The sequence below is a fragment of the Nannizzia gypsea genome, genomic scaffold (genome assembly GCF_000150975.2).
Source record: "Nannizzia gypsea CBS 118893 supercont1.6 genomic scaffold, whole genome shotgun sequence".
In the NCBI taxonomy this organism is placed as follows: domain Eukaryota; kingdom Fungi; phylum Ascomycota; class Eurotiomycetes; order Onygenales; family Arthrodermataceae; genus Nannizzia; species Nannizzia gypsea.
Genome location: NW_003345196.1, coordinates 1,196,362 through 1,221,935, shown reverse-complemented (window position 1 = coordinate 1,221,935; position 25,574 = coordinate 1,196,362). Strand labels below are relative to the sequence as shown.

Genomic DNA, 25,574 nt, shown 5'->3' with positions numbered 1-25,574 from the left:
CCCGTCTTCTAAGAATTTCTTTTTTTCCTCTCTCCGAATCCCGAACCCTTGCAACGGCCAATAGTAGCGCGAGTAAGAACCATTTCGTTTGTTTCATCGTGAGGAAAAATGAGGTCTCATATACAGAGCACAACTTTTCGATCACTTGCGTTCCTCATGACGCTGTCGATGCCTGAAAATGTCATCCATGCGTTATACGTGCTGCTGTCCTAGCATTCCGTATGGGGTTTGAATCCTTCCAGGTTATGGCGGGGATTGACACGCTTGCTTCCATATCAGGGGTCATGCATGCTATGCACCCAGGTCCAGGATAAACCGTGCCCTCGTGGCTAGTTATCGATTCGGGTGAGGTCTCGCCATGCATCAGCAGGAGTGAGAGCAGCGGGATCTTAGTGTTGGTTGCACAGCATCAGAGAGGACTCCGTGGTCCTGATCCCGCACTTGGTACAGAGTGACCTTAGGCCAGACTCGAGGACACAACTGCTCCATAATCGGTGATATTAGCAGTCATTCAGCAAGCCGGTTACCGTATGGTAGGGATAGCAGTGCCTCTCCAAGAACAGCTGACACTGTGGCTGCCTCACCGTATTATCTAGCCCTTGATATATCAATCACCATGCAATGCATGTCCCCGTCAAAGCGTCTGCAGGCATGGGCGCTCAATCCCGGTACGATGTTTCCACGAGCCAACAATCTCCACCCGCAGAGTTAAGGACTGTTTATCACTTACACTGCTATCAACGGTGGGGGGAGCAGCCAACAAGCCCGTATTATTGTCCCGAGAAGCCGCAGTAACGGCAACCGCCAAAGCATACGTCGGTTCTCTCCTTCGGCAAAGATAGCAGCGACCCTGGCTCCCCTAGCGTCTAGGCTAAAACCCACCTCGGCCAGAAACTATGCGCAGGCCGCCCGTGTAGCTCAGTGGTAGTAGCGCATCACTCGTACCCTGATGATATGATGAGGTCCTCGGTTCGAATCCGAGTGTGGGCACGCTGAATTTCTTTTTTGCCTTCTCCCCCTGTTTTTTTCGCTTAGTTATTAGTTATCATGTTGTCTCTCTGTGCCTGCCTGTCTGTCTGTCTGTGATATTACGTTTGATAATGTTGCTTCGGAACAAGCTATGCGCCCAGGGAACGATTCCGCACTCTCGCCCTCCCGATTGGCTAACTCGGTATCAATATGCTCGTTAGGGGCGAGACAGGAGGACCGGAAACCCGTATAGAAAAGAAAAGGAACGAGAAGAAGCCGTGCTAACCGGCCTGTCCCCACGGTTATTCCCACCTTGCTACCATTTCCCACGTTGTATGAATATGATGATCCCTTTTTGTCCTTAGTTACTCTATATCAAACTGGTTGGAACTCATGCGTGCGTAAACAATTGTAAGATAATGCTGTTAGGCCCTTCGGTCAGCTTATAAGGGTTGATCCAGTCCCTCCTTTCCCTCGGTTTAAACTCGGCATTCTACCTTGGCCTTCCAGAACAGTGAAGCTACAGGAGATATGGGTGCTGTGGAAGAGTCCTCGGTGCAAGTTGATGCCCAACTGAAAGAAATTGCTGTAGTTGCTAGTGAGTGGTCCGCAAATATTCGTGAGCCATGAGATGATGGTACTGATGTGTCCTCAGATCCTTTAGCCGTTCCAGATATACTGTCCAGCTCATCATTGTCTGAAGTAACAGGTGATGGCGGCGAAGCGGGCAAAATTTTGCCTATTGGAGGTACTTACAAGTCCTCCTACAGATGCCGTCGTGTGGCCTCCAAGACAGTTCTGTCATTCCAGGCAAAAGACCCTGAGAACCCGGTAAATTGGTCGACGGTATGCACCCTGTCTCATCGCAGTCCTGGGCTTCGCTGATGGAAGAAAAGAACAAAAAACTTTTCATTCTCTTCTCCGGAATCATGAACGTGCTAAATAGCACACTTGGTTCTTCTTTACCCAGTGGAGCCATCTCTTATATGGCACAGGAGTTCAACATTGTGTCTGCTGAACAGTTGACTCTTCCAATCTCGTTGTTCTTACTCGGCTACGTCTTCGGGCCAATCGTCTGCGGGCCCCTATCGGAATCCTATGGGCGTAAGCCAGTAGTCGTAGTAGGATTTGCGGCGTTTATGCTGTTCACGCTTGCGTGTGCCCTGTCGCAAAGCTGGGCTGCCTTGTTAGCCATGCGGTTCTTCGTTGGGGTGTCCGCATCGGCGCCCATCGCGGTCGTTGGCGGCGTGTTTGCCGATGTTTATGATGAACCCAGAACCAGAGGGAGATATATGGCCTTTTTTATGGCAGTAAGCGCAGCTCCAATCTCCCACTATCATCAAGGGCCTGGCTAACTCTTGCAGTCGACATGTGCAGGCCCTATTGTTGGCCCACCTGTCACCGGTTTTATATCGGTAGTAAACTGGAGATGGAGTTTCTGGGTAGGCTTGATATTCGCAGGGTTGACGGCTCCCATTGTTCTCCTGACGCCCGAAACGTATGCTCCAATCCTCCTGCAGCAAAGAGCTCGGAAATTGCGCAAGGAAACAGGAAATGATAAGATTGTCGCGGCACTCGACTTGGAGAAGAAAGGGATCAAGGAGACCTTGACTGTTACACTGACAAGGCCCATTAGAATGATTATGTTTGAATCAATCGTGCTTTTCACCTGTCTATATCTAGCATTGGTTTATGCCATATTCTTCATGTATTTTCAGACATATCCATTAATTTTTCAAAGTGAGTTTCTGGATCATTGAATTCATGGGAATCATATGCTAATTGGCTAACCTGGAAAGGAACATACCATATGAGCCCAGGAGTCGCAGGACTGATGTACCTACCGAGTAAGTACATTCCCTCTTATTTATTTAAGTTCGGATAGTGCTGATGGATTTGATTAGTTGGCGCTGGGGTTGCCGCAGCTCTCGGTCTCTTTTTCTGCTGGGACAGTTACATCAACCGTGCGAAACTCCGAAACGCTCCTTGGGCCGCTGTGGAAGAATATCGGCGGCTTCCCCTGGCTGTTATTGGTGGCCCCCTATTTGTTGTATCTCTCTTTTGGCTGGGCTGGACTGCTTCCCCAGATATCCACTGGTCTGTCCCCATGCTCTCTGGCATCCCGTTTGGTGCGGGCTTCCTCCTCATTTTTATCGCAATGATCAACTACCTTTCTGATGCATACGAGACCTTCTCGGCTAGCGCGCAATCAGCCGCAAGTTTTGCACGAAGCATTCTCGGAACAGCTCTCCCGGTAGCGGCGGGGCGTATGTACGCTTCCCTTTGGATAAGTTGGGGGGTGTAGTCTCTGCTTGCTAGCTGGCTATGACGGCCATTCCATTTGCATTTATCCGCTATGAGACCGGATAAGAGCCGGAAGCCGGTTTTGCCAGCATCTTAAGCAGCTCAAAGAGCAAAAGCTGAGAGAAGATCAGGAAGAAGAGGGTGGTAGTCAAGCTGCTGATGGGCTAGTACGCAGTGCGGAAAAGCCGGATAAACCGGAGAAAGCCTGAAGATGTATTCATGGCTTTTTTTTCATCATGATTTGGCGCCCGAGTAAATAAAACCCAACGGCGTATTTGGTTTCCTTCACAGTAACTATGTCCCCCTACATCGTGAATCTGTATCGTGGTGGTTAACAGAGAAGCGGTAGGATCCTAACGACCACTTCCCTTGATTGCGTCGCAAAAACAATCATATCAAGAAATATTAAACATATAGTCATAGAAATAGAACCACGAAATAGCGACAATAAAATTCGTAATTAAATCTATATCAAGCAGATGCTGTCGGTAGTTGTTTCGTCGAAAGTTGAAGTTGAAGTTGAAGCTGGTGTCGTTCAAGCTTGTTTGTGCACGTGACCATGTTGAGGCTCAAAATCGAGAAGACGTCGAATATCAAACATCAAAGATCATAAACAACAGTTCATGGAGCTTAATTGAGATTCTGTCACTTTAACCTCGAAATTTATGGGCAATTATTAAAGGCAAAACTCGTATTTAATCGTTAACATTTCATTCGAAAGCTATATACGCGTCATAGATCAACGCACACTCATTTAGGCATCAACAGAATTAACATGCAAAAAAAAGCCGGGAAATATTAGTATAATGAAGAGATGAGACAAAAAAGGAAAACATCCAACTATCAGCCACTGTGTATTATATATACCCCATCACAAGACCTCGATGCTAGGTCCAGTTGAACCGACAGCCCAGTCGATAATATCATAGTCGTAAACACCAACGAACTCATATCCAATAAGCTTGTTGACTGGGCAATCGAATTCGGGATACCCATTATAACTCTGCACCCACTGTGCAGGTCCGGGGACTTGAACGTAGATTCGGCCACGCTGCTGGTCTCTGCTGAATGGTTTCTGAATAGGCCAGGTTGGCGGGTTGATCACGCTGAATACATCAAGCTGCTGCGAGCCCTTGGAGATATCACCGGGAGAGGTGTCGAAGCGGAGTCTGCATCGACGGTTGGCAAGGCTCCCGTCAAAGCTAAAGGTAACGACTGCGCTGGTTTCCTCGGCCGCTTTGCCGTTCTTTACCACCAGTGGTTTGCTGTAAACGTCGTGGTTGGTTTCTCCAGTGTTGATGTAATGAAGGAAGGTGTCTTTTGGCGAGACGATTCGAATATTGCGTGCCTCGATTTCCGCATTATTTGAATTGGGGGTTGGGGCAGCGAGGACGACTGCTGCTGCAGATACAAGGAGGGCAGTGAACTTCATGTTGGCTGGGTGGTGGTGATGGTGCGAATTGAAAAGGTGGTGCTAAGGCTTTTATGCTTTTCTATTGAGTGATTGAGACTTGGATTGTTGATGCTGATGAGAATAAAAATGGAATTGCCCTGGGGAAAAGTGTCCAATTTATACCCCGAATTCCAGGCTCTCTATCGTCTACGAGATGCCGAAAATGATACACTGCCATCTCTCAGCTGGGTTGCATACAACGCTACTTGCGCCTTCTTTCCTCCGTTTTGCGCTTGCACCAATCCGGCAACACTGTTGTTACGTTCTATTTCTGGAGCTATCTGCCTGAGCTTCCTCGTTGTTCGGCAAGTGGCTGGAATAGACTCACCGGACGCGATATGGGGCTTGAAGCTTCACAAAGAAGCACTGACACTAATTCTTTGGCTGACCTTTTACCCCACTGGGGTAATTGAATACCCGTATAAAGATATTTGTCTAATATTTGGTTCGCCCTCAAAGGTAAGACATACACTAGCCCCTTTGTGTAGAAGCATATTAACGAAGTAGAAGGATACCTAACAAATAAGCTATCAATCTATACACCGTACACCTGAGCCTGAGATAACCTCCGAGACCCCTTTTCCATGATCTAGCTGATACCTGAACAAACACTCCCACCAAACCGTGCACTGGCTGTGATTAATAGTCGGCATAGGCTTCATCTAGCTACGGAAGGCCTAGTAAGGTTTGCTAGCATTGGAATGCACAGGCACCGCTATTTCCTACTAGACGCAGCATCAAGAGAAAGACCGGTGTGTGACCCAGCCTCCAGCTCTAGCGACCTTAAGCCTTGGTTTAAGCCCTCGTCTTCAACGTGCAGCACTATTATTAGCGAACACCAAGCCTACTGGTGCTCGTCTTCACGCGAAAAGCCTTTTATGGTGGAGGCTAAGTTAAACTTTGATGCGGCAGCATCGGGTAGCGCTGAGCTGTAGGTAGACTCGGTACGGAGTACAGCCATAGTATCATCGTTCATAGATACCGTCATCCGTGTAATCATTCCCATTCAGTAACGGCTGATCATTACTCCCCCAGTACGTCATATACAGCAGGGATTCTAGAAAGCTTCATTGATACTCTTCCCTTACACTGCATCGCCATGTGCTAGCCATGGCTAGGTCGACATTGTTTGCTTTTTTTCCTCTGCCCCGGACGCCACAAAATACTTTGTCTTACATTTTTATTTGGGGCTCTTCGGGGAATATAGAGCTAGTCAGTTGGGCTGAAGGCTGAGGCTAACTCAGTTGATTAACCCTCAGCCTCCCCGTATCCGAAGCGATACAATGCCAAATAATACTCCACGAGGTGAGGTGGTTGAATTCAATATGGTCTTGGACGGTGAAAGCTGGCATTGCCCTTTACTAGTTATGTTGTTATGTGGCCGCCAAGGGGTGTTTTTAACGAAGGGCAGCAATCCCCTCATAGTCGTCCAGCCTTTCCTACACTGAAGGAGCTAAGAGACAGAACTTCGTATATTTTTTGCATTATTATTCTACCTATTTGCGGAGAGTATTCCAAAAAACAAAGTAGCCCACGAATCGGGTACATAATTCACCAGCCTCCAAGCAACAGACAGGCAAAAACAGTTGTGATACTGAGACCTAATTGACAGAGGGAATTCGCTTGCTGAACGGGAATAAAATAATATGGAATATGGAAGAGGAAAAGGAAAGTGAAACATCGCCAATAAGGACTTGAACATAGGCAGAATTGCAACATCTTGTCGGTGACATAATGACGAAATGGGTATATCCAGGAGGCACAGACGGTAATTGAACGATAGCAAGCATTGGGTAACATCAAGGGCATCATGGGTGTCATAAACATAAACATAGAATATCCAGAGTGAAATGAAAAGGTTGATCAAAATTAGAAACATCCTCTTAGTGGACAGTCCATCATTGGCCATCCTTATCCATAGAAGGTTTTGAATCTGTACCAAAGGCCCTGGCAACTTGTTCCTGGGCACTCAATTGGGACGGCAATTCATTCCCCTTTCCCATAGCGGCGGAGGTTGGACAAGGTGTAGATTGTGGCGGCGCTGGTTTGGGTTCATGTACCTCCTCGCTTATAATTTCGGCCTCAGGAGCAGAAACATCGGTGTAAATAACTGCATGACTCTGAGACACTGAATGGTGTAAAACCTCTGGTATTTCTGCAGACTGTTCCCCGCTTTCAACAGGTGGTAAGTCAGAGGAGCCGGATAAAGCTGCATTGAAGGAGGAACTTGGTGAGAGTGAAGGAGATAGCTGCTGATCCTGTTGCGTTGAGTAATCTGGTGGAGGAGCCGACAAAGCCGGCTCTTCAGGCTGTGTGGGCATTGTGGTATCAATAGATTGTTTATTTCCTGATACTGGAAGCTTTGGTCGCGACGAAGCGATTGTCTCGGGCGAAGGCTCCTCGTCAAGAGAAAAATCCGATTCTGGTGATACTTTTTGCTCCTCGCGTGGACTAGGATACGAGTCAGAAGAAACGAGCTGGGTTGGTACGGGTTCTGGAGAGCTGGCCATAGAATACGGTGCCATTGAAGACTCTTGTACTACTGGCACTGAGCTTTGTACGATCTCTACCGAGCTAGCTGGGGGCTGAGACACTGCTTTTGCCTGGCTGGTTGGGACGGGTATAATGGAAGTCTGATCCATGGAAACAGTATCCAAGGAGATGGTGTTCAGCTGCGGAGTGGTAATATTTCTGGACGAGCGTCCAAAGAAGCTGTAGGGTGAAGGAATCAGAAGAGCAAGCAGAACAAGGAAAATCGTCAATATTGGGAGCTGATTGCCTCGACACACTATTCGTATGTAATTATATAGTGCTTTCAATAGGTTGATATCTTCCCCAGCGTGGTGTGCTGATGCCGGAATAGATGCAGTCCTCGTTCTCTTGCAAGTCGGTGGTTTAACCGCTGTCTCAGCTTGTAGTGGTTCATCCAACCCATCAATTTGTGATTGAGGACGTGCCAAAGGGCTCTTACTTTCTGTGGTTGTTGGATGAGAAGAACCTTTCGCCTTGACCTCTCCTGGCTTCAACATATCCTGGGTAAGCCTCTGTTCCAACTCGTTTCTCAGCTTGGTCGGCAGACACAAACCAACTTCCACATCGACTTTTTCCATCTCTTTCCAAGCAGCTGACCAGGCTCCCTGTCCCATAAGTCCGTTTGCGGCATAAACTCTGACCTCCCATTTTTTCTCTACTCCATCCCGATTGTTGATGACTCTCTGGCCGCAATCCTGGCATTTATGCTTCACACAGCCGGTTTCGGTATCATACTTTTCATCTTCATCTTCAGTGGTATGCTCGTCCTCATCGGTATCATCCCCCCCTCCGATGAAATGACCATATGCAAGCCTTGGACGAGTCAAACCCATGGTCTCCAATAAACGCTCCTCAAGCAAGTCATATGCCTCCTGGGGATGGGATATCAGTATCCCTCTGTCCCGTAAAATACCGGTAGAACCGATCTTCTCTTCCAGTAATTTCCATCTAGTCCAGTAAGCGTCAGGCAATATCTCTCTAAGCAGTTCCTTGCTAGGCGGGGGAAATCCAGGGGGTAGTGAGAGAGGGAAACAGGGCGGGAGTAAAGTACAATGAAGCAGCACAAGTGCATACTCCTTGCTTGGCTGGATTTGCTGGGGTGGACTGGCATGGTATGACTGTTGTTCAGATGGAGACATAGGGCTTGATCGGAACGAAACATCTGACATCCTTGGGGACCCATGTTGACGGCCGCTCATCCGACCATTCCTTGACGGTGGGGACGAGAAGTAGTTCCCGTCATCCATACACCCGTCATCATAGTAGTCTTCATCCCCCATCTGCATAGCCCGTACGGAGCTTGGATGGCGGAACGGTGAGTCCATATCTCTCACCTGCGGTGCATAGCTGTACCGCCCGTCTTTGGCTACCTTCTTCTTGGAGCGAACCTTGCCGCCGACAAACGGGCTTTCGAACATGGGACTCTTGTCAAGAGCATTGATATTGATGTTTTGCCGATAATCTCCTCGTGAGAGCTGTCCATTCCCCTGTGGTTTGCTATTGGGGAATACGACAACCGATCCAGGTAGAGACGAGATCGAAGTGCGTGCTGACCGGATCCCTTTCCCGCCTCCTCGCAGGTCACTAACAAAAGACTTGTCTTCATCATCAAATTCATCGTCGTAAGGGAAGTCTTCTATCTCTCCTTCTCCGTACTCAGTGTCTCCAGAGCTGCCTCTCGATCCGGGTTGTGATGTGGACGAAGAGCTGTATCTATATTCCTCGCTGACTTGTGTAGGGCCATCAGTGCCTTTCTCATGCGGCACTGATTCCGTGACTATATCATCCATCGGTATATCTGCCTCGTCCGGTCCTCGATTCTTGTTTTTCGGGCTTGCGGGAGCTTGTGTACACAGGTGGTTTCGGTTGCCCCGTCGCCCACACTTGTGCTATTCGCTGCAGCGTCTATCGTTATCTTGTCTTCTCTCGATTGCGGGGTGCTCCTAGTCGATTGGAAGCTGTAAAACGATTCCTGGCCCCGATCTGTATGGGTGAAGGTCTGGAAAGGCAGTGTAGGTGGTGAGTCTTCAAGCTGGCGGTCTCGTTATATACTATAAATAAAGGTTGGTAGCCGCCCTCAACACAAAAAGGAGAAGGATCTCTGCATACGTCAATAATCATAGGACGGGCCTCGTAAATAAGCAATATCTTACTCTGTCCATTGAAAAGAAAATACTCTCACAGCGGCTGGATGGCTGGGGGGGCGTCGCATATCAAATTTCGGTGAGCGTTTTTGCTCGTCGTTGATGTGTTCGGTGGTGGCTGGGATGTTCCTCGTTGCCAGGGACAACCACGCAAAGCTACAACTACAGCAAAGTCAGAATATCATTATTGATTATGTCTTTGTACTAGTGTTATTGAGAATAGTCAATATATATAATTACACACTAAGCAAGAGTAAGAGTAAGAGAAAAGACAGAAGGGGATGAGTAACTAGTAAAACAGCCGCTTATACTGCTTAAAATTCGACCATATATATCGAGTTGCAGTGACGAATGCTCATGAAAGTCATCGCTCATAAAACCAGAAATAAGATAAGATTTACAAAGAAAGGTAGCCAAAGGCAAGGACAAGGACAAAATGTTGCCTCTTAGCCTTGGGGATCGCCGAAGAAATGCAAGACATCTTCAGGAAGATATTCCAGCCATGGCATGAAACCGCCTTCAAACGAGAACGGGAAGTTCGCCTGGTTTTGGAAGGTGTTCACGTCGATATCCCGGGTTTCGATAGTCAAATTCTGAGCATTCAGAGGTACATTGTCGTATCCCGGAATATGAGTATTGTCCAGGGCGGCCATGGCTTGGTTGCCAAAAGGAGATGGGGTGTGAAAGCTGTACTGTGTGTTGCTATCCTGTGCCAGCTGTGTCCCAGGCGAGACAGAGTGCTGGGAACGGGATAGTGATGTGGACTGGCCAGTGAAACCTGGGCTGTGAGTTAGATTGAGAGTTGTATTAGACGGTGACTGTCTGTCTGGCTGGAGGTGTGAATAAGGGGGCGAAAGGGTGTTTTGCTGCGCTGGAGAGGAGAGCTGGGGGGTTCTCCTGGGCTGGCTTGAAGCTTCATGGCTATGGAAAGGTTGCGCTGGCTGGGTGGTGGCGGTGCTTGTTGATCGTATATGAGATGACGGGGAACGTTGAAATGTTTCTTGGAACTGAGTGGTTACTGGGTATGGTGTGGGAATGTCGGGAGAAGTAGTCTGAAGTTGATATAGAAAGCTCAAGTTTGGCTGGGAGGAGTTTGTGGCGCCGGTTAATGACCATCCGATCGCTGTACTATAGTTAGTAAACGGGGACATCATTCATACGGTACAGGTACTCACCCCGACTAGGATCAATATTCGTGGACTCCACGGTAGGTACTGGAGCTTGCGATGAACCAGTCCGAGTTGAGCTGTCGGACTTTTGGGCGTTTGCACTTTCAGCTTGCCTCTTTTTCCACGCCAGGGTTAGAGATGTATCAACATCGGCAGTGCTCTCCATTTCTTCTTCTGTGTAGAGCAAAGGATCCCATATTCCCTTGGATTTTTGATCCAATGCTGTGAGAATATATTTTGTGCCCGCCCAAGATTTCTCTAACGACTGCAAGGCTTTGTAGCACCGCTGATAATTTTCCTTTGCTGCAACGGCTAGTAGAGAGTGCTTAGGGTTGGAGCCACGGCCAGGCACTGTATGGCGCTCCGCTTCGGCGCCGGAAGGCTTGGAAGACTGGCTCGAGGATCCCGGTTTGGACGGCGGACTTTCAGCCCTGGATGACGGGAGGGAGTAGAAAGCGCTTTCCATGAGAAAAGCACACGCCGCGATGTAGATGGGCTGGCTGGTAAATGGGTTACCGGTGAAGCTTTTGACATCGATCAGTTCCGCAAAGGCAAGGATATCGGCGATTGTTTTGGCAGAGGACATAGACAGCTCTCGACTGTTGGAAAATAGCTGTTGAATTTTACCACTAAACGAATGCAGCAGCGTAGGTTGATGGAGCAGCACAATGAGAGTATGGAACCACTGTTAAATGTCAGCTATATCATGATATTGCATTGGCTAGTAATCAGACTTACAAAATGTAAGAGGATGAAGTTCGTTCCCTGGCCGGCTTTGACATACGTTTGGAAATTGAGAACGTTGAAATATAGCTTTGGAGATAGCTTTTGGTATATGCCTAGGCACAGTTAGTATAAAATATTAAATAAAGATAGTAGAGCGGAGTTTGGTAGAGATTACCAGTTAGGTCGCTTTCCATTCCGGCAAGCCGACGAAGGACGTCTGGGGTGACATGCTTAACCTCTTTGATTGAGTTCAATATATCTGTCATCCGCCCGTAGAGATGTATGATTCTCATCAGGGGAGGGTAAGGAGATGGCCAGCCGTTATGAAGTATCGATTCTGAGTCTAGAGGGAAATGAATCTCGATGTCATCATCGCGGAGAGTCACTGGTCTCCCGGTTCCGGAGGATATCACTCTATCAAGAAAGAAGATACTCCAGAACAGATCAACTTTTTCTCTTTCCTTTGCTCGTTCGGCTGCGAGCGATTCGGCATCCGAATCCTTGGTATATAACTCATCCGTTCTCTCGGTGGAGGCAGAGGCAGAGGCTTCAGGGTCAACCATCTGGCCGGCTATGACAGCCCTGGGGGTAAGACCAACACAGCCATATCTGAACTTCATTCCATCAAGCTTCTGGATGCCTAAATCTTGGGCCATCCTGATGGATATTCCAAGGTACATCCAAAGACCGCTGTCATGATTGGAACCGAATTCTTCATAGGCAAGGAGAAGACAGGCTTGGACGACAGCCAAAGTTGGACAAGCAAGTGCATCGACAACCGCACACATGGCACGGTGGGCGAAGGCTTGTCCATGATGGGGGTATGCAGCTTCATCAGTGGGTTCAACGGAAAGCAAAGGGTGAAGAGAGAATCTGGCGGCCAGGGCACACACCGCATCCACTAGAATGGGCGCAAGCTGCTTGTCCTTCAAGCTACGGAGGAATCTATCTCGTTGGAGAAAGGGAAAGTTGCAGCCAAGGTGAGCGAAGAAGACCTCACATAGATGGGTCACTATTTCACTATTGGGAAGGGTATCGTCCGGGTCGTAGAAGTGTATGCTGTTCGAGCTGCCGGTACCAAGGCGTGATATCCCTGCTGCATGAGAGGCAGCTGGGTCTTGAATAGACGATGCTGAATCTGGTGCTTTAAGTTAGAAGTCTTGGGTGGGTAGGCATCGATATCTTATTGCTCAACTCACCATTCGAGAGTGAAGGGTTGCTCTTGCGGGTTCCCCGGACCCGAACAATCTGCAGTACTCCTCTCATTAGAGCTTTGATCTTCCTTTCTGATGAATCCAGGGAATGTATACCATCTGTTTGAATCCTGGGACGATGGCCGTGGGCCCAAAGTACCTAAAGTACGGGACATGAGTCCGGTGGCTCGAGATAAGGGCAGACCGGGCTATATAGCAGTATCCCGTCAGTATATCTCGTCTTCTTGACCACGTAGCGTATCGGATATAGACCCACTGCTCTCTGGACTGCTGATAGCCGGCGCAATATCCTCCACACGTATTTCTCGCCGGGTGTCTTGCGCCTGATCGGTCGCTTCGGCTGTTTGTCTCTGCTCGCGGGCATCCGTACTGGGGACTGGAGCGCTGCGTCCAAGGGCCTCTGGCTCGTTCTTCTTCTCCCTCTGGCCAATAGGTTTCTCAGCAGGCTCTTTTCCCTTCCCGTCTAACTGTGCAGCTGGGAGAGTGGTAGCGGCAGGTCTGGTATTCGAGGAGGAGGAGGAGGATGCGGCTGGCTGAGCGGTAGCAGGCTCACTGTAGCCCAGACAGGTGTGCCCATAGTCCGTACACGTCTTGCAAACTGTTGATATAGACCGAACTTCTCAGCAAACTTATCCCCCGGACGGTAAATCAAGACGCTGGTAGTGGTAGTTAAATACCTGGCTGTTCACCAGAGCACCGGCTCTTGCGCTTTCGACATGTTCGGCAGCTAAGTATCCAGGAAGCCCCAGACGACGGTCAGCAACAGTCCCAACAGACAAGACATAAAACGCAAACACGTATCCGAGGGAGCACTCACGCTGCGATCACCCTGCGCCGCTTCGTCTGCGGCTGGCCGTCTGACGACACGAACCTGATCGGTCTTGGGAGTGAACCGCCTGTCCGTTGATAGGGCGGCTGGCTCATCTCCGGGTCATGGGCTGCCTGTTGCTCTCCTGCGCGCCTACGAGACAGAAACCGACTGCGCGAGGCCCCGAGAGGTTGTCGATGTGTCGATAGCAGGACGAAGCGAGCATGGCCGGGGCAACTATAAAGCTGGTGCGTTGCAACGGCCGGCCTGTTGTTGGTTGGCTTCGGGGCAGGGGGTCGCTTTTTTTCTTCTACGGCCAAGTCTGCGCCAAAAAGTAGCTACGATCGCAGCTTTAGTCGGCGCCTGCGGTCTAGCCCAGGACATCACTAATTACGGGAACAAAGGGGCTGCTTTTTTCTTTCGTTTTCTTCTTTTGCTCTATTTCTTCTCTATATGTTCGGAGTATACAGTGAGATTGAATACGCGAGTGGATAGTAGAGCCTCGTTTAGGTGGCTAGATATGCTTATAGTTGTAGCTGAGTAGCCGTGTCTCGCTAAGGGAACAGCCAAAGTAGCTCCTTCGCCGGCCAGTGAGCCTCGCCTTCTCGATATATTGAGCCTCGCGACAGCGGCAGGACGACATGAGGAGAGGCGTCCCTTGTAGACCTGAGAAAGTGGACTTAAACTGATATATAAAGCCCCGGAGTGAAGAAGAACCAGGCTCGACTTTGCACAAGCCGCATGAGTACTGCATATTATCGTTATAACCGCTTGCAGCTAGAGAGATGGCAGACACACTCCCAGGCCTCCTCTCGGTAGACGATGAAGCTGGAGAGCTAGTGACGCTGCAAAAGTGTGTAGATGCCGGTGGAGGCTCCGGTGGGAAGCCGAAATCTCCACCAGACCCCAAACTCTCCCCGATAGCCGAGCGCGCATGGAGCCTGGCAAGCGAGGCCATGCAGCAGCGTGACACTCTTAACCCGGTTGCCCGAGAACACTACCTTAGCGCTGAGGCAGCAGGCGTCGACAGACAGCAGCTGGACCGATACCAGGATGAGGAGTTTAGACTGCGATTCATGTGGTCGTCTCTGATCGACAGCTTTCGGATGCATTGCAACCTCGAGCCGAGTTTGCGGCCAGTAGAACACGAACTGGCCAGAAAAGTCGCAGACCGGATCCTGCTGCTGCGAAAGCGGTCGTTTTACAATCGGTACTCGATGATCTTTGAGCGCATAAATGGCAGAGGAACACTGGGGCATCAGTCGATTCTGGATACATACGACGGTAGGCTGGCTGAATATTGGAGATCGGTGTATATGGCCATTGTCAAGGAAAAGCAGTACGGCGAAATTCCCGCCAAGTTTGCCCGGATGCTGCCCTCGACTATCTTCCAGAAGGCGTGCGACCACCTGGGTATCGACCCCAAGAGATGTTTTGACGAGGTCCAAGAGTTTGCCAGACAGGGGCGATTTTCTTCGGATATCCTGTCTCTCGTCAGGCGGAAACAGCTCGACCTTCTCTGGAAGCAGATCACGACCGATATCAGAGATTTTCCTTTCATATTCTATCCACGCGAAATCGAGCATACCAAACGGCTCATGATTGCTAACACCCTGTCCAGGATCTTAAATAGATGGTGCGACTCCACGTCCCCTGTTGATTATAGAGCCACGAGCCAGTTCCACGACGATGCCAGCATGTTGGACTCTACAGGCGACGTGGAAGCAATAATGGCTAGGAGGCTAATAGCCGAAGACATAGCTAGATCCATATCCGCGAGCGACCCTGTGGACCGACAAAAGCTTTTTACGGACCTTTTGTCCAAAGGACTCATAATTATTCAGATAGCCCTAGGTACGGCGAAGTTTGAGGCCAGCTGGATGCAGAAGAGCGCTGAGCGTTGTACACTCCTGACCATAGAGCTGAAAATGATGCTCGATCTCATCCGCAGTGAAGAGACTGTCGAGATATCGCAGTTTAGCGGGTATGGGGAGAGAAGCCTGCCTCTGGACGACTATTCTGGCGGGACCCCTTTTCACGAGAAATGGGATAAGTGAAGGGGATAGATGGGTGTTCTTCTTTGCTTGCTCTGTTGTTGTTTTCCTTCTCTTTGACAAGGCAATGTTATCTGCTATCTTTCTTCTCCTCAGGGGTATCAACAGTAGCCTGAACCTGATGTCAAGTACATCAACTGGACTTATGAATGTCCTCCGTCTTCATCTTGACTCTCTAGTAGCCAAGCTCAGCTGCTAGATATCAACGTATATCAACGTAATTCAACGTAGCCCCTAACTTGGCATACTCCCCGCGGATAGGAACTATAGACTTATCATTCCCAATTCCACATTCTCACTCCATTAAATTGGTTCAACGCCAGCTTCGTCTTTGTTTCGTGCTGTTCGTTTTTTGGCCACGAAAAGTGTTTAATATAACTTGATCACATGATGCAGACGGCGAATCGTCGGGCCGAAGAGCCTCCTTCCTACAACGGCTTCCAAGGTTCACTCCTTCTTTCGTCTGTACCTAGGTAAATATAAAAATCATCGACGGTAGTTGATATCTTATCTGTTAAGACACTGAGGGACGAGATGTATAGAGGTATGGCAAGAGTCATGGGAGTTCTGGACGAGACTCAACTTCCTCCAGGGGAGCCTTTGTGATATCCCCACCAGCGACGTCCAAAGAGCCGACTGGCGAAGCTGGGCAAGAAAAGAAACATCCTGAGCCTGAGCCTGGGCTATCATAGTCTTCTCCTACAGGCGTCCGATCTCTAGGGAGCAAGGGCGGCATCGAACCGGCCTCGACCAACTTTTCTGGACAGATATGAAGCTTTGGCTTGGTGACATTGACGTCGTTAATGGCATCTAACAGTCTACCAAAGGCGAAAGTTAACTCGTCTGTCAGGTCGGGCCGTTGTTTCAGGCGGCTGGTAAAGTCTCCAACAATATAGTCCTTGTCCTGCCTCGACCGCAGGTGGTCCATGCCAGCAATGATTTTCATTGTCTTGACGTCTGCGTACAACGCCACAGCCTGGAGTAGGTCTGGTGCCTTCAGACGTGGACAATCAGAGTATTCATGCCACCTGTCTAGAATCAAGGAAAGGACATTATGACTGTTATAAGTGATTGCAGTGGTCAAGGGGGTTGCCCCCTTTTTTGAGATATAGTTGATATCTGCACCATACTCGAGAAACAGCAAAGCAAAGCTAGAGTTATCCGTCCGGGCAGCATGGATTAAAGGCGTATCTCCGTCTGTCCCACTTGAATCAGGATCGGCTCCAAAATCCAGCAGATTCTTGAGTAAGAGGATATCAGTAGCATTGCGGGCTGCTACGTTCAGTGGAGAGCCCTTTTTCACTCCCGGTGGCATTGGAGGGTCAGGATGGGCCCTAGCCTCTAGTAGTAGTCGAACACATGCTGTGTAGCCTCTCGCAGCTGCATTTGATACAGGCCCGGATATCTGTACATCCATGATGTTTGGATCAGCTCCATGGCTTAACAGGGTAACGACTGAGTGGCTATCACCCCGTGCTGCCGCCCAAGCCAATGGAGTCCGACCCATAGAGTCCTGAGCATTGATGTCTTCCGGATGCAGTTTTATTTCCTCCTCCAAGCTCCGAAGTGACAGGCCAAGGACAATACGATGTATCTGAGTGAAGTTTGACTCGTCGATAAAGTCATCGTAGTGACCGTCTCGAGAAATCAGACGCAGTGCATCGGTACCAGCATCCGGGAGGCCGCCTTCGAGCAGAAAATGGCAGGCCTTTATCCGAGGACTATTATCCGACATGGCCACGGGCCTGTAGTCTGGGTCTGCGCCTGCATGGAGGAGAAACTCACAAGTGGCATATTTCTTCGCGTAAAGCGCCCACCGTAGAAGGGTGTAGCCTCGTGCCGGACTCACATCTCTTGGAGACGCCAGCCCGTGGGCGAAGAGGTACTTCAAGCCCTCTATATCCCCGTCCAATGCGAATTTTACGCACTGGGCGTCATCCGGTACGCTTCTCAAAGTCTGGAGTTGGAAAAGGAGGCCAGTATTCGCTTGATATCCGGCTTGCAGACGAACAATCGTTGAATTAAGCCCCATAGGGAACCAATATTCCATACTAATTTTGCTCGCACGGTATTTAGTACATGTATCGATATCACAATTTGGTGATAGATAGGGAATCCCCGAGCATCCGACAAACAGCTGTCCCAGAACGCGCCCAAAGAGGTTGGGTGAAGCCCTCTGTAACTGCGTGTGGCAGGCACACGTACATGCCGGAGCGCAACGAAGCCGATACGGACTAGCTGGACCACTATATCTTTCCAACGTGCTATCTCTGGGTATATGAGCTCTCCTTGAGTGAGAAGGTCGTCGCCGTGCAGCAACAACATTGTACAGAGGTCCAACCTGGGTGAACTGCTCTTCCTTGACCTTTTGCGCCTGGGAACGTAGCAGCTCCTCAACACGAGCTACACGCTCGTCAACATGCGAAAGACTGCTGATCAGCTGGCCTTGCAAAGCAATGTTTTCCTGGGAAGATTCCCTGGTCATGATGGATATGGCCTCTAACTGAAGCCGCATATCGGTCATGTCTTGTCTGGACACGTATCAGATCAAAAACAAAAAGAAGCAGACTTTGGACAGGTATGATTTAGGTAAGTAGTTGGTCAAATGATCGAATACATACGAGTTTGAAGCACCAAGCATTATATTCAGATCACATTTGACCGACCTGATCTCCTCCTGCAGCCCGTGAAGCCTGGTCTTCTCCTTGCTAAAGGCCCCAAGGGCAAACGGAACAGGCGCATCTCGATACGCTACCCGTAGCCGGCTTATGATTTCTTGCAGCTCCAACAGTTTGACCTCTGCCTGTTTCACTAGATGTTGAAGAGACGGTCGGTCACTGTCGACAAACACCGTCCGCCTTTCCGTGAGTGAGGCGAGCTCGAAAAGAACAATCTCCAGGTCGGCGACTTCATTGTTCAATGCATGGAGACGGCCGGGAAGGCTGCGACAGAGAGACCTCAGTTCAGTGAAGGCAGAGCATATCTTGCCTGCGACGGTGCCAATGGCGATGATGCTGGCCGTCACTGACAGAGGGTCCATGTTTATCTTTCAAACGTTGGCCAAAAGGTGCAACCGTAACAGCCGGAGTCGACCTGTTGTTCCCACAGATACCCACCACATCCCTGATCTTATTGGAGCAAGCATTCAGGCCTGAAGCGAATCACAGACAGTGGTGAGAGGTCCTTGGCTGGTGAAGAGAAGCGCCAGGGGCTGTTTTTTTTTTGGCGCCGGGTGATCCCGGTTGGCTGAGACTCTCAAGGCGCCCTTGTTGACATCCAATCTTCCTACGGCCGCAGGTCATCTCGTCGATACAACCCATACCAAACCAAAATACATGTTATAACTACGGAGTAGTTACCTAAGTATCTCCTAGTCATAACTATCACACAACACGCGGAGCAAAGGCAGTCATGAAATTTGAAGAGAAGTTACTGTCATTTCAGGCACCAGAATGGAAATCAGACTATCTCCCTTACAGGCTGCTGAAGGCCATGCTGAAAAGGGCTATCAACAAAATACCTCCATCGCCATGTGAAACCAGCCTCGGAGGTATGTCCAGTCTTGTATTTAGGGATCTGACTCGTCATTGATCTGACTCTATGCTAGAATTTGCTTCCATGCTCCGCTCTGCCCTTAATGCATTGCGGGTATTCCTTGATGCCCAGTTTGGCGCTTTTCAGGGCAAAGAGAATATGATGCTCGAGCCTTATAGACGAGCCCGTTTTGGAATAGAATCGCTGACCTCCAAGGATATTCACTTGATATACGGTGAACTTCTGGAAGACTACTCTAGATTGCACTTGTTCATTAGATTCAACTACGAGGCTTCTAAGAGGATAAATTCGAAAGTTGAAAAGACCAAAAGATTGCTCCAGACAGCGTTATTTTGTGAAATTAATGCCATCATCGAGGAACAAATCCTTTGTGAAAAGCAGTGTTTAAAGGAGATCGAGAGATTACAAACATTGCTCGCCACCACGAGGCAAAGCGACGGTCTTCAATCTGCTCGTTCTTTGATACATCTCTTCGATGGCTATCCTGGTGTCCGGTCATATCTCACTACTATCGACAGTGATATCCTTGCTGACCAAGCTATCAACCTGGGCGATATATTTGAAAAACTAAGGACTACTCCAGGTATTTCCAAGGGGCTCGTCGAGGAAATTTTCAACACATGTTTGACAATGTCGCTCATGTGCCAGTCTTGGTCATGCACCATAGCTTTAATAGAGAGCAATCCCGTGGAGGTGCGATCCTTAGCCAGTAGTACCTGGTTGGGTGGTCTTTTAATGGCTATATTCCCACCATTTTCTCTGGGCCAATCATTACATGGTGAATGGGATAGTAAAATAAATGAGAGCTATGAGCGCCAAAATTTATGCATGGAGCTATTTAATCCTATACTTGGACATGCTGGGGCAAGTGCCAAACACCTTTTGATGACCCCAGATATTGCTGGAGGGATTCCTCTACATTACAGCGCGCAGCTTGGACTCCCAGTGATTTGCGATTTTATTTTAAAATACCTGGAGCGCCTAGGTATATCGCCCAAATCAGCCATACTGGCTACAAATACCACCGGTATAACGCCGCTACAATGGTCTGTTACGCGAGGGCATGTCCAGGTCACACGCATATTCCTCGATATTTTATATGCAGGGAGAGATGAGGCTATTAGTGAAACGCTTTGTAACCTGCTAACTATAGCTATCGAATGCCAAAATGACGAGCTAGTGCAGCTTTTGGCTTCCAGGTGTAGTGGGATCAGTCACGCCTCCAGAAATGGAGAAACTTGCTTGTATGTCGCCTCTAGAATTGGCCGGAGGGACTACGTTGATACCCTTTTGGAGGTTGCCTCTCATAAAATTATAAATATAGGCCTTGACACCCAAAAAGCGGCTTATGGGTGGACACCATTAACTATAGCTAGTGCACAAGGACACCTCCCTATAGTTGAAGCACTCATTCGCGCTGGTGCAGATGAGTTATTGTCTGACCATCAAGGTTGGACAGCAAAGGATCATGCCGCGTTTAGAGGACATTTCGCAGTTGCTAATAAACTGGAGACGAACAAATATGCAAGACCAACAGTCCAAAGGTCTTTTGCAGCAACACCACCTCATAACCTTCTAGATAACACAACGTATCTTATAGTTAATCTAGGCACAGTGCAAAAAGGGAGAGAAGTCAAACCCCTTGACTTGAGGCATGATTCAAAAGCTTCAGGTCAAAAGCTACTGGAAAGTGCTCTGACTCTTGAAATTTCAACCTCCAAAGGTACAGCTCATACTCTTAGAGTGCCCATTTTAAGCGATTTGATTGACGATACAATGGTTTTCCCTATTGAAAACCCATTGGAAGCTCGCCTGGTATTTAGACTGCTCAAAAATACTTCAAATTCTAACCCAGGCCATATACTCATTGGTAGTGGCATGGCACTTTTACCAAAATCAAAGGATTCATATGTTTCCTACCATAAGAGTCTAATTAGAGAAAGCACAGTGCCGATTTTGGAGAAGGAAACCATGGAGTTATTAGGAACTGTTACATTTACTTCATTTACGGCCACTCCTTTCTCGGGTTTAAATATCCGTTCCCCTAGTTTTGAGTATGTGGAGAAGATTGGATCAATGCAGCTGATCGGACATAGAGGTAAGCCATTTGCTTTCCCTCTTTGATTCTCTTTTTAACCTCAATTACAGGCTCGGGTCAGAACACCGCAGACCGCCGCTACCTCCAACTAGGGGAGAACACTATTCAAGTAAGGAGCATCATTTATATGATACATCGTAGGCCTTTAGCTGATTTCTATAGTCCTTCATGTCTGCCGCTAATTTGGGAGCATCTCATGTCGAGGTATATACACATCAATTACCGCGCTGCCATAAACATGATATGCTAATGGTTTCACAGTTTGATGTACAGTTGACGAGAGACCTTGTACCGGTTTTGTACCATGACCTATCTCTAAGCGAGTCTGGCACTGATATAGCAATTCACGACTTGACATTGAAACAAGTACGTGGTTTCTTCTCCGTTGTGTTACGGTCTCTAACGTACCTAGTTTATTCATGCTAGCGATATGCAACTATCATCAAGAAATGACTCTAGTGATTCTGGATCACGCTCGCGATCCTTGTCTCGTAGCCGACGGGACGCGGATAACGAAGCCAGATTAAGAATGAAGCATACCCTATACTTTTCCAGTAACGGGTATAAACCAAATACTCGCGGTGACTTCATTCAAACGCCCCTTGCAACATTAGAAGAGGCATTGCTTAATGTTCCTGAAGAGGTCGGGTTTGATATAGAGCTAAGTACGTGCCATTTACATTGTAATCTTTGAACAAATCGCTTACCTTGTTGTCGTAGAATACCCCCGTATTCACGAAGCATTTGCAATTGAGATGGCACCCATGGCCATAGAGCTAAACACTTTCGTCGATACGATACTTACCTTGATATCTCGCTTTGCTGGCTCTCGCCATATAATACTCTCTTCCTTCACCCCTGAAATTTGCATTCTACTCGCAACCAAGCAAAAGGCATACCCTATTTTCTTTATCACAAATGCAGGGAAATTGCCAGTAGCAGATCGAGAAGAGCGAGCCGGGAGCGTGCAAGTTGCTGTCCACTTCGCAAATCAATGGGGCCTAGCTGGAATTGTTTTCGCGTCTGACGTGATGGTGATGTGCCCACAGCTCGTAAGCTATGTCAAAGATAACGGCCTGATTTGCGCTACTTACGGCCCATTGAATAATATCCCGGAGAGCGTGGAGGTGAGTATACGATCTTTACCCGTTATATGTAGTAATTTATTTGATCACTGACAAGGGTACTGGGCTATAGGTACAAGCCAAAGCTGGAGTCGATCTGCTGGTTGCAGACAGGGTTGCACTAGTATCGAAGGCCCTGAAAGCTTTAGGATAGCAATATTTTAAAAACACAAAAGCACTCGCTGATTATAAGAGATGTTAACCAATATATAGATCAGATATCGCATTGATGTACCTTCTCTAGACTTAACTAGCCAGTTAGGCGTTACAGAAAATGAATCTATCTATTTAGCATAGATATGATATGTGTTGAATCGTTTCACACATTTATGTGTCTATATACTACTTTAGTTTTCCTCGTTGACTAAGATAACCTGTCACCAATGTTGCATTCTACCCTTGGTTGACAAGAGGTAGCCCCTATTCCAACCCTTGTACCGCAATATGGACCTCATTGTTAAATAAATGAATAACGGACCTCCTCCCTAACCTGCCTAGCAATTTCAAGCGCCTCCTTTCTCCCTGACCTTGAGAAAACGTTGAAATACGCCATAAACGTGTTCTGACCAGAGCTTGGATGCGGGACCTTCTGTCCTCGTTTGATAAAACATGAACCCCTGCTTATATTTCTAGCCAGATCCGGCCTTCTTACTATCAAATCCTTGCAGATGTCGTCTGAGTCAAAAATACCCTCGGCAGTGGAGGGAAAATCGGCAGGGATAAAGACCATGACACTGGTATACTGGGATCCATGTTTGAATGGCTGTGATAAAGCCCTTACACGAGCCTTGTCTCCCACAGCACTAAGCACAGCAACACCCCAGTATTCAACCCCATAGGTAGACTCAGTTATCTGAGATGCTGTCATGCCTGGTGGGCGTGGGTTAATCTCTATCAGCCAGGGTTTTGGCGGTTGGGCGGTGGGTTTATCATTAACGGGTGTCAGTTCTAGAACTCCGTCCCGGGAGGTATATTCGACCGATGAATTCTCGACTCGACCCTCGAGGTGCATGATGCCAGTTCTTAAGCCTAATTTAAGCAATACGTTTAAGAAATTCTGGCGAATCTCATTTTTCTCATGGGATGGCAACGCCGAAGGGTATACTGTGTTCAGCTCGTGGAAGTTGGTAATCATGCGTTCGCTAGAACTGTTTATATCCGCTGACTTGGGCAGGTCATCACATATTTCAGAGAAGAGGACCTCACCATCCAATAAGATGAAATTGGCATCAAATTCTGGGCCCGAACAGTATGGTTCTATGACGAACTCGGTTCCGTGTCGGGACACATCAATTGACTTGATTGCTAGAGCCAGGGCTTCTGGTGAGTCGACGCGAGAAACACCTTCTGAGCTCCATCCATCGCAAGGCTTCACAATAAGCGGATATGTAAGGTCATGCTTGCTGGCGATACCGAATGCTTCATCTGCGCTGCATGCGTGATGAGCATTATGGCCGACAAATTTGCTTGTCAGGTACTTGTTTGTGGCTATTTTGAATCCTTCAGGTGGACAAGTCGGTAGCCCAAATTGCTGTGCAACTTTAGCAATGTATGGCCAGTAAGTGTCAGCAAAGGTTACTATCCCATCTACCGGCTTCCCATATGCTTTCAATGACTTCGTAATATGATCAGCCAGGTCCTCTTCAACTGGGTTGGTCAATCTAGTGGGGATGAAGGCTTCACGCCAGTGAGCATAGTCTGACTCCTGAAGCCAGTGGCCTGCGTTATCCATAACCACAACGTTAACTCCAGTTTCTATGGCTGCAAGATAAAAGCCTGATCCAGTACCGCCTCGGTCAGGGTGATCAGTATTTGCGTCAACAAGCACCAGCGTTTTGCGGCTGGGGGTTCCAGGCAGTATCCATGGGAGCGACAGTCTATTCTCCAGTTCAGATTCAACCGCCGATGAGACTGCTTCCACTCCCATATCGTAATCATAGTCGAGACTTGGATTCAGGATAAGTCCAGCAGCAGCGGCTGAGAAGAGCTCTAACAAATTGCTTCCTTTATCTCCAGCCAGTGCTGCCGTCCCTTTGAACGTGCAAAGTGGCTCCGCAAAGGAGACAGCTGCTTCAACATGCGGACAATCCCGAAGTCGCAAAGGAATAATATCAGAGCGCACAATATATCCCTCACGTAGGGGGATAACCAATTTGGCCAAACATCTGTGGCCATGAGCAGAAGAAGCTGCAGTGAGAAGGCATTGCAAGATGAATTGCAATGCTTTTGTTGAACTAAGAGATTCTGAGAGAATTTCTTGAAATGGATTTGCACTATCAATAGATAGAAGAGAGACATGGTCAAGTGTTTCCAGTGGTATATTGCGACCAGACGAAGCTAAATGACAGAAGACAATGTCTACGGACTGCCAGGTGCTCCCGACAGGTGGTGACCGTATGATAGACCATGAACAGTCCAGTACTAAGGCTATAAACGAGTGTTAGAAAAGAATGAATGATGCAGAATAAGTTGTGTCTCTTACATTCGTCCTTTTTGGACCGGACTTGGATCCTCTGGTGAGTTGCCATGAGGCCAGGACTCTACAGAGAGATGAGGTTGAGAAGTCGTAATGAAGGAAATGATATTGGGAGATCTATAATGTCGAAAAATGGCTCGGGCGAGATTATTTATAACTGCATGAAACTAGGCAGCAACGTCAAATTACACAACCCCCACAGTCCATTTGAAAAGGGGCATACTCCGTACCAACATGGCTGCCGACATGACTCAACTATCTAATAGGAAAACACACCCTGCCTATAATAACAATAAATGTTGGACCACAAGGGACAAAAAGGCCTAGTGACCCAAGGATGCCTTGGGTAATGTCCCTCGACTTCATCGCTGGCCTTCTAGTCTCGGACAGCCTGGCGCACAAGTCGTCTGCTAAAGCGTCTGCCAACGAAGCGGCGTATTCCTGGATCTTTGCATCAGACAGGGTAGAAGCCACGCCCTCCGCCTTGGCGAGGTTTTTCAGGTTTCACAGCTCCGTTAGCACCTCCAGGTCGGTCTCGTCACGTCTCGACTAGAGATGGAGGATATGCACTGCTGCCTGCTCGTATGCTCTCATCGTCCTTACGGCAGGCTCCCGCTCCATCTGTGGCTCGCCGTCCGCTCGGGAACCCGCCGCGATAGAGGCACGATGTTGCCGAGTGCTAGCCCTCGACATCGCTAGGGTAGTCCGACAAGCAGTGCCTGGAACTGGATGGGTAGGCTAGGTCTTACGCGTCTTGTAGGGTATAGAGGTCGTCTCGGTACGTCGTTTGAGGCTGGTATCGTCACACGTCACCAACGTCACTGAGCTCGTTGCCACTTGATGCTTGATGTCCTGAGAGAGGAAAAGAAGAGATGGAAGAGATTGGGGGATTTGGTTTTCGACGCTGTTGAAAGGCGGAGCAGGCCTGCTTTCCGAAAAGGGTATGCT

General features: G+C 48.5%; 9 protein-coding genes and 1 non-coding gene across 10 annotated transcripts; 5 read left to right on the top strand and 5 right to left on the bottom strand.

Annotated features, from left to right (window-relative positions):
* Positions 1–358: 358 nt before the first annotated feature.
* On the top strand, positions 359–712 carry MGYG_07058 (hypothetical protein; the record flags this gene model as incomplete). The annotated part of the gene is made up of 3 exons (XM_003171012.1): positions 359–372; positions 451–533; positions 597–712. 3 exons carry the CDS (start codon positions 359–361, stop codon positions 710–712), a joined length of 213 nt encoding a protein of 70 aa, XP_003171060.1.
* Positions 713–907: 195 nt separating this feature from the next.
* Positions 908–990, top strand: MGYG_10570. The gene has a single exon. It is a non-coding gene; the product is annotated as a tRNA-Thr (tRNA).
* A 510-nt stretch (positions 991–1,500) lies between these two features.
* Positions 1,501–3,482, top strand: MGYG_07057 (polyamine transporter 3; the record flags this gene model as incomplete). The annotated part of the gene is made up of 7 exons (XM_003171011.1): positions 1,501–1,567; positions 1,625–1,815; positions 1,866–2,279; positions 2,334–2,709; positions 2,769–2,816; positions 2,874–3,236; positions 3,331–3,482. The coding sequence occupies 7 exons, from the start codon at positions 1,501–1,503 to the stop codon at positions 3,480–3,482; spliced, it is 1,611 nt and encodes a 536-aa protein (XP_003171059.1).
* Positions 3,483–4,144: 662 nt separating this feature from the next.
* MGYG_07056 (hypothetical protein) lies at positions 4,145–4,705 on the bottom strand (the record flags this gene model as incomplete). The annotated part of the gene is made up of 1 exon (XM_003171010.1): positions 4,145–4,705. One exon carries the CDS (start codon positions 4,703–4,705, stop codon positions 4,145–4,147), a length of 561 nt encoding a protein of 186 aa, XP_003171058.1.
* A 1,919-nt stretch (positions 4,706–6,624) lies between these two features.
* Positions 6,625–9,048, bottom strand: MGYG_07055 (hypothetical protein; the record flags this gene model as incomplete). Its single annotated transcript, XM_003171009.1, has 1 exon — positions 6,625–9,048. The coding sequence occupies one exon, from the start codon at positions 9,046–9,048 to the stop codon at positions 6,625–6,627; it is 2,424 nt and encodes an 807-aa protein (XP_003171057.1).
* Positions 9,049–9,848: 800 nt separating this feature from the next.
* On the bottom strand, positions 9,849–13,435 carry MGYG_07054 (pathway-specific nitrogen regulator; the record flags this gene model as incomplete). The annotated part of the gene is made up of 9 exons (XM_003171008.1): positions 9,849–10,525; positions 10,578–11,256; positions 11,310–11,410; positions 11,473–12,441; positions 12,497–12,545; positions 12,608–12,699; positions 12,768–13,109; positions 13,189–13,238; positions 13,329–13,435. The coding sequence occupies 9 exons, from the start codon at positions 13,433–13,435 to the stop codon at positions 9,849–9,851; spliced, it is 3,066 nt and encodes a 1,021-aa protein (XP_003171056.1).
* Positions 13,436–14,104: 669 nt separating this feature from the next.
* On the top strand, positions 14,105–15,376 carry MGYG_07053 (hypothetical protein; the record flags this gene model as incomplete). Its single annotated transcript, XM_003171007.1, has 1 exon — positions 14,105–15,376. One exon carries the CDS (start codon positions 14,105–14,107, stop codon positions 15,374–15,376), a length of 1,272 nt encoding a protein of 423 aa, XP_003171055.1.
* A 553-nt stretch (positions 15,377–15,929) lies between these two features.
* Positions 15,930–18,413, bottom strand: MGYG_07052 (hypothetical protein; the record flags this gene model as incomplete). Its single annotated transcript, XM_003171006.1, has 2 exons — positions 15,930–17,904; positions 17,995–18,413. 2 exons carry the CDS (start codon positions 18,411–18,413, stop codon positions 15,930–15,932), a joined length of 2,394 nt encoding a protein of 797 aa, XP_003171054.1.
* A 371-nt stretch (positions 18,414–18,784) lies between these two features.
* MGYG_07051 (glycerophosphodiesterase GDE1) lies at positions 18,785–22,304 on the top strand (the record flags this gene model as incomplete). The annotated part of the gene is made up of 8 exons (XM_003171005.1): positions 18,785–18,923; positions 18,981–21,026; positions 21,077–21,135; positions 21,189–21,230; positions 21,288–21,392; positions 21,439–21,691; positions 21,747–22,153; positions 22,224–22,304. The coding sequence occupies 8 exons, from the start codon at positions 18,785–18,787 to the stop codon at positions 22,302–22,304; spliced, it is 3,132 nt and encodes a 1,043-aa protein (XP_003171053.1).
* A 303-nt stretch (positions 22,305–22,607) lies between these two features.
* On the bottom strand, positions 22,608–24,678 carry MGYG_07050 (hypothetical protein; the record flags this gene model as incomplete). The annotated part of the gene is made up of 2 exons (XM_003171004.1): positions 22,608–24,577; positions 24,633–24,678. The coding sequence occupies 2 exons, from the start codon at positions 24,676–24,678 to the stop codon at positions 22,608–22,610; spliced, it is 2,016 nt and encodes a 671-aa protein (XP_003171052.1).
* Between the last annotated feature and the right edge of the window lie 896 nt (positions 24,679–25,574).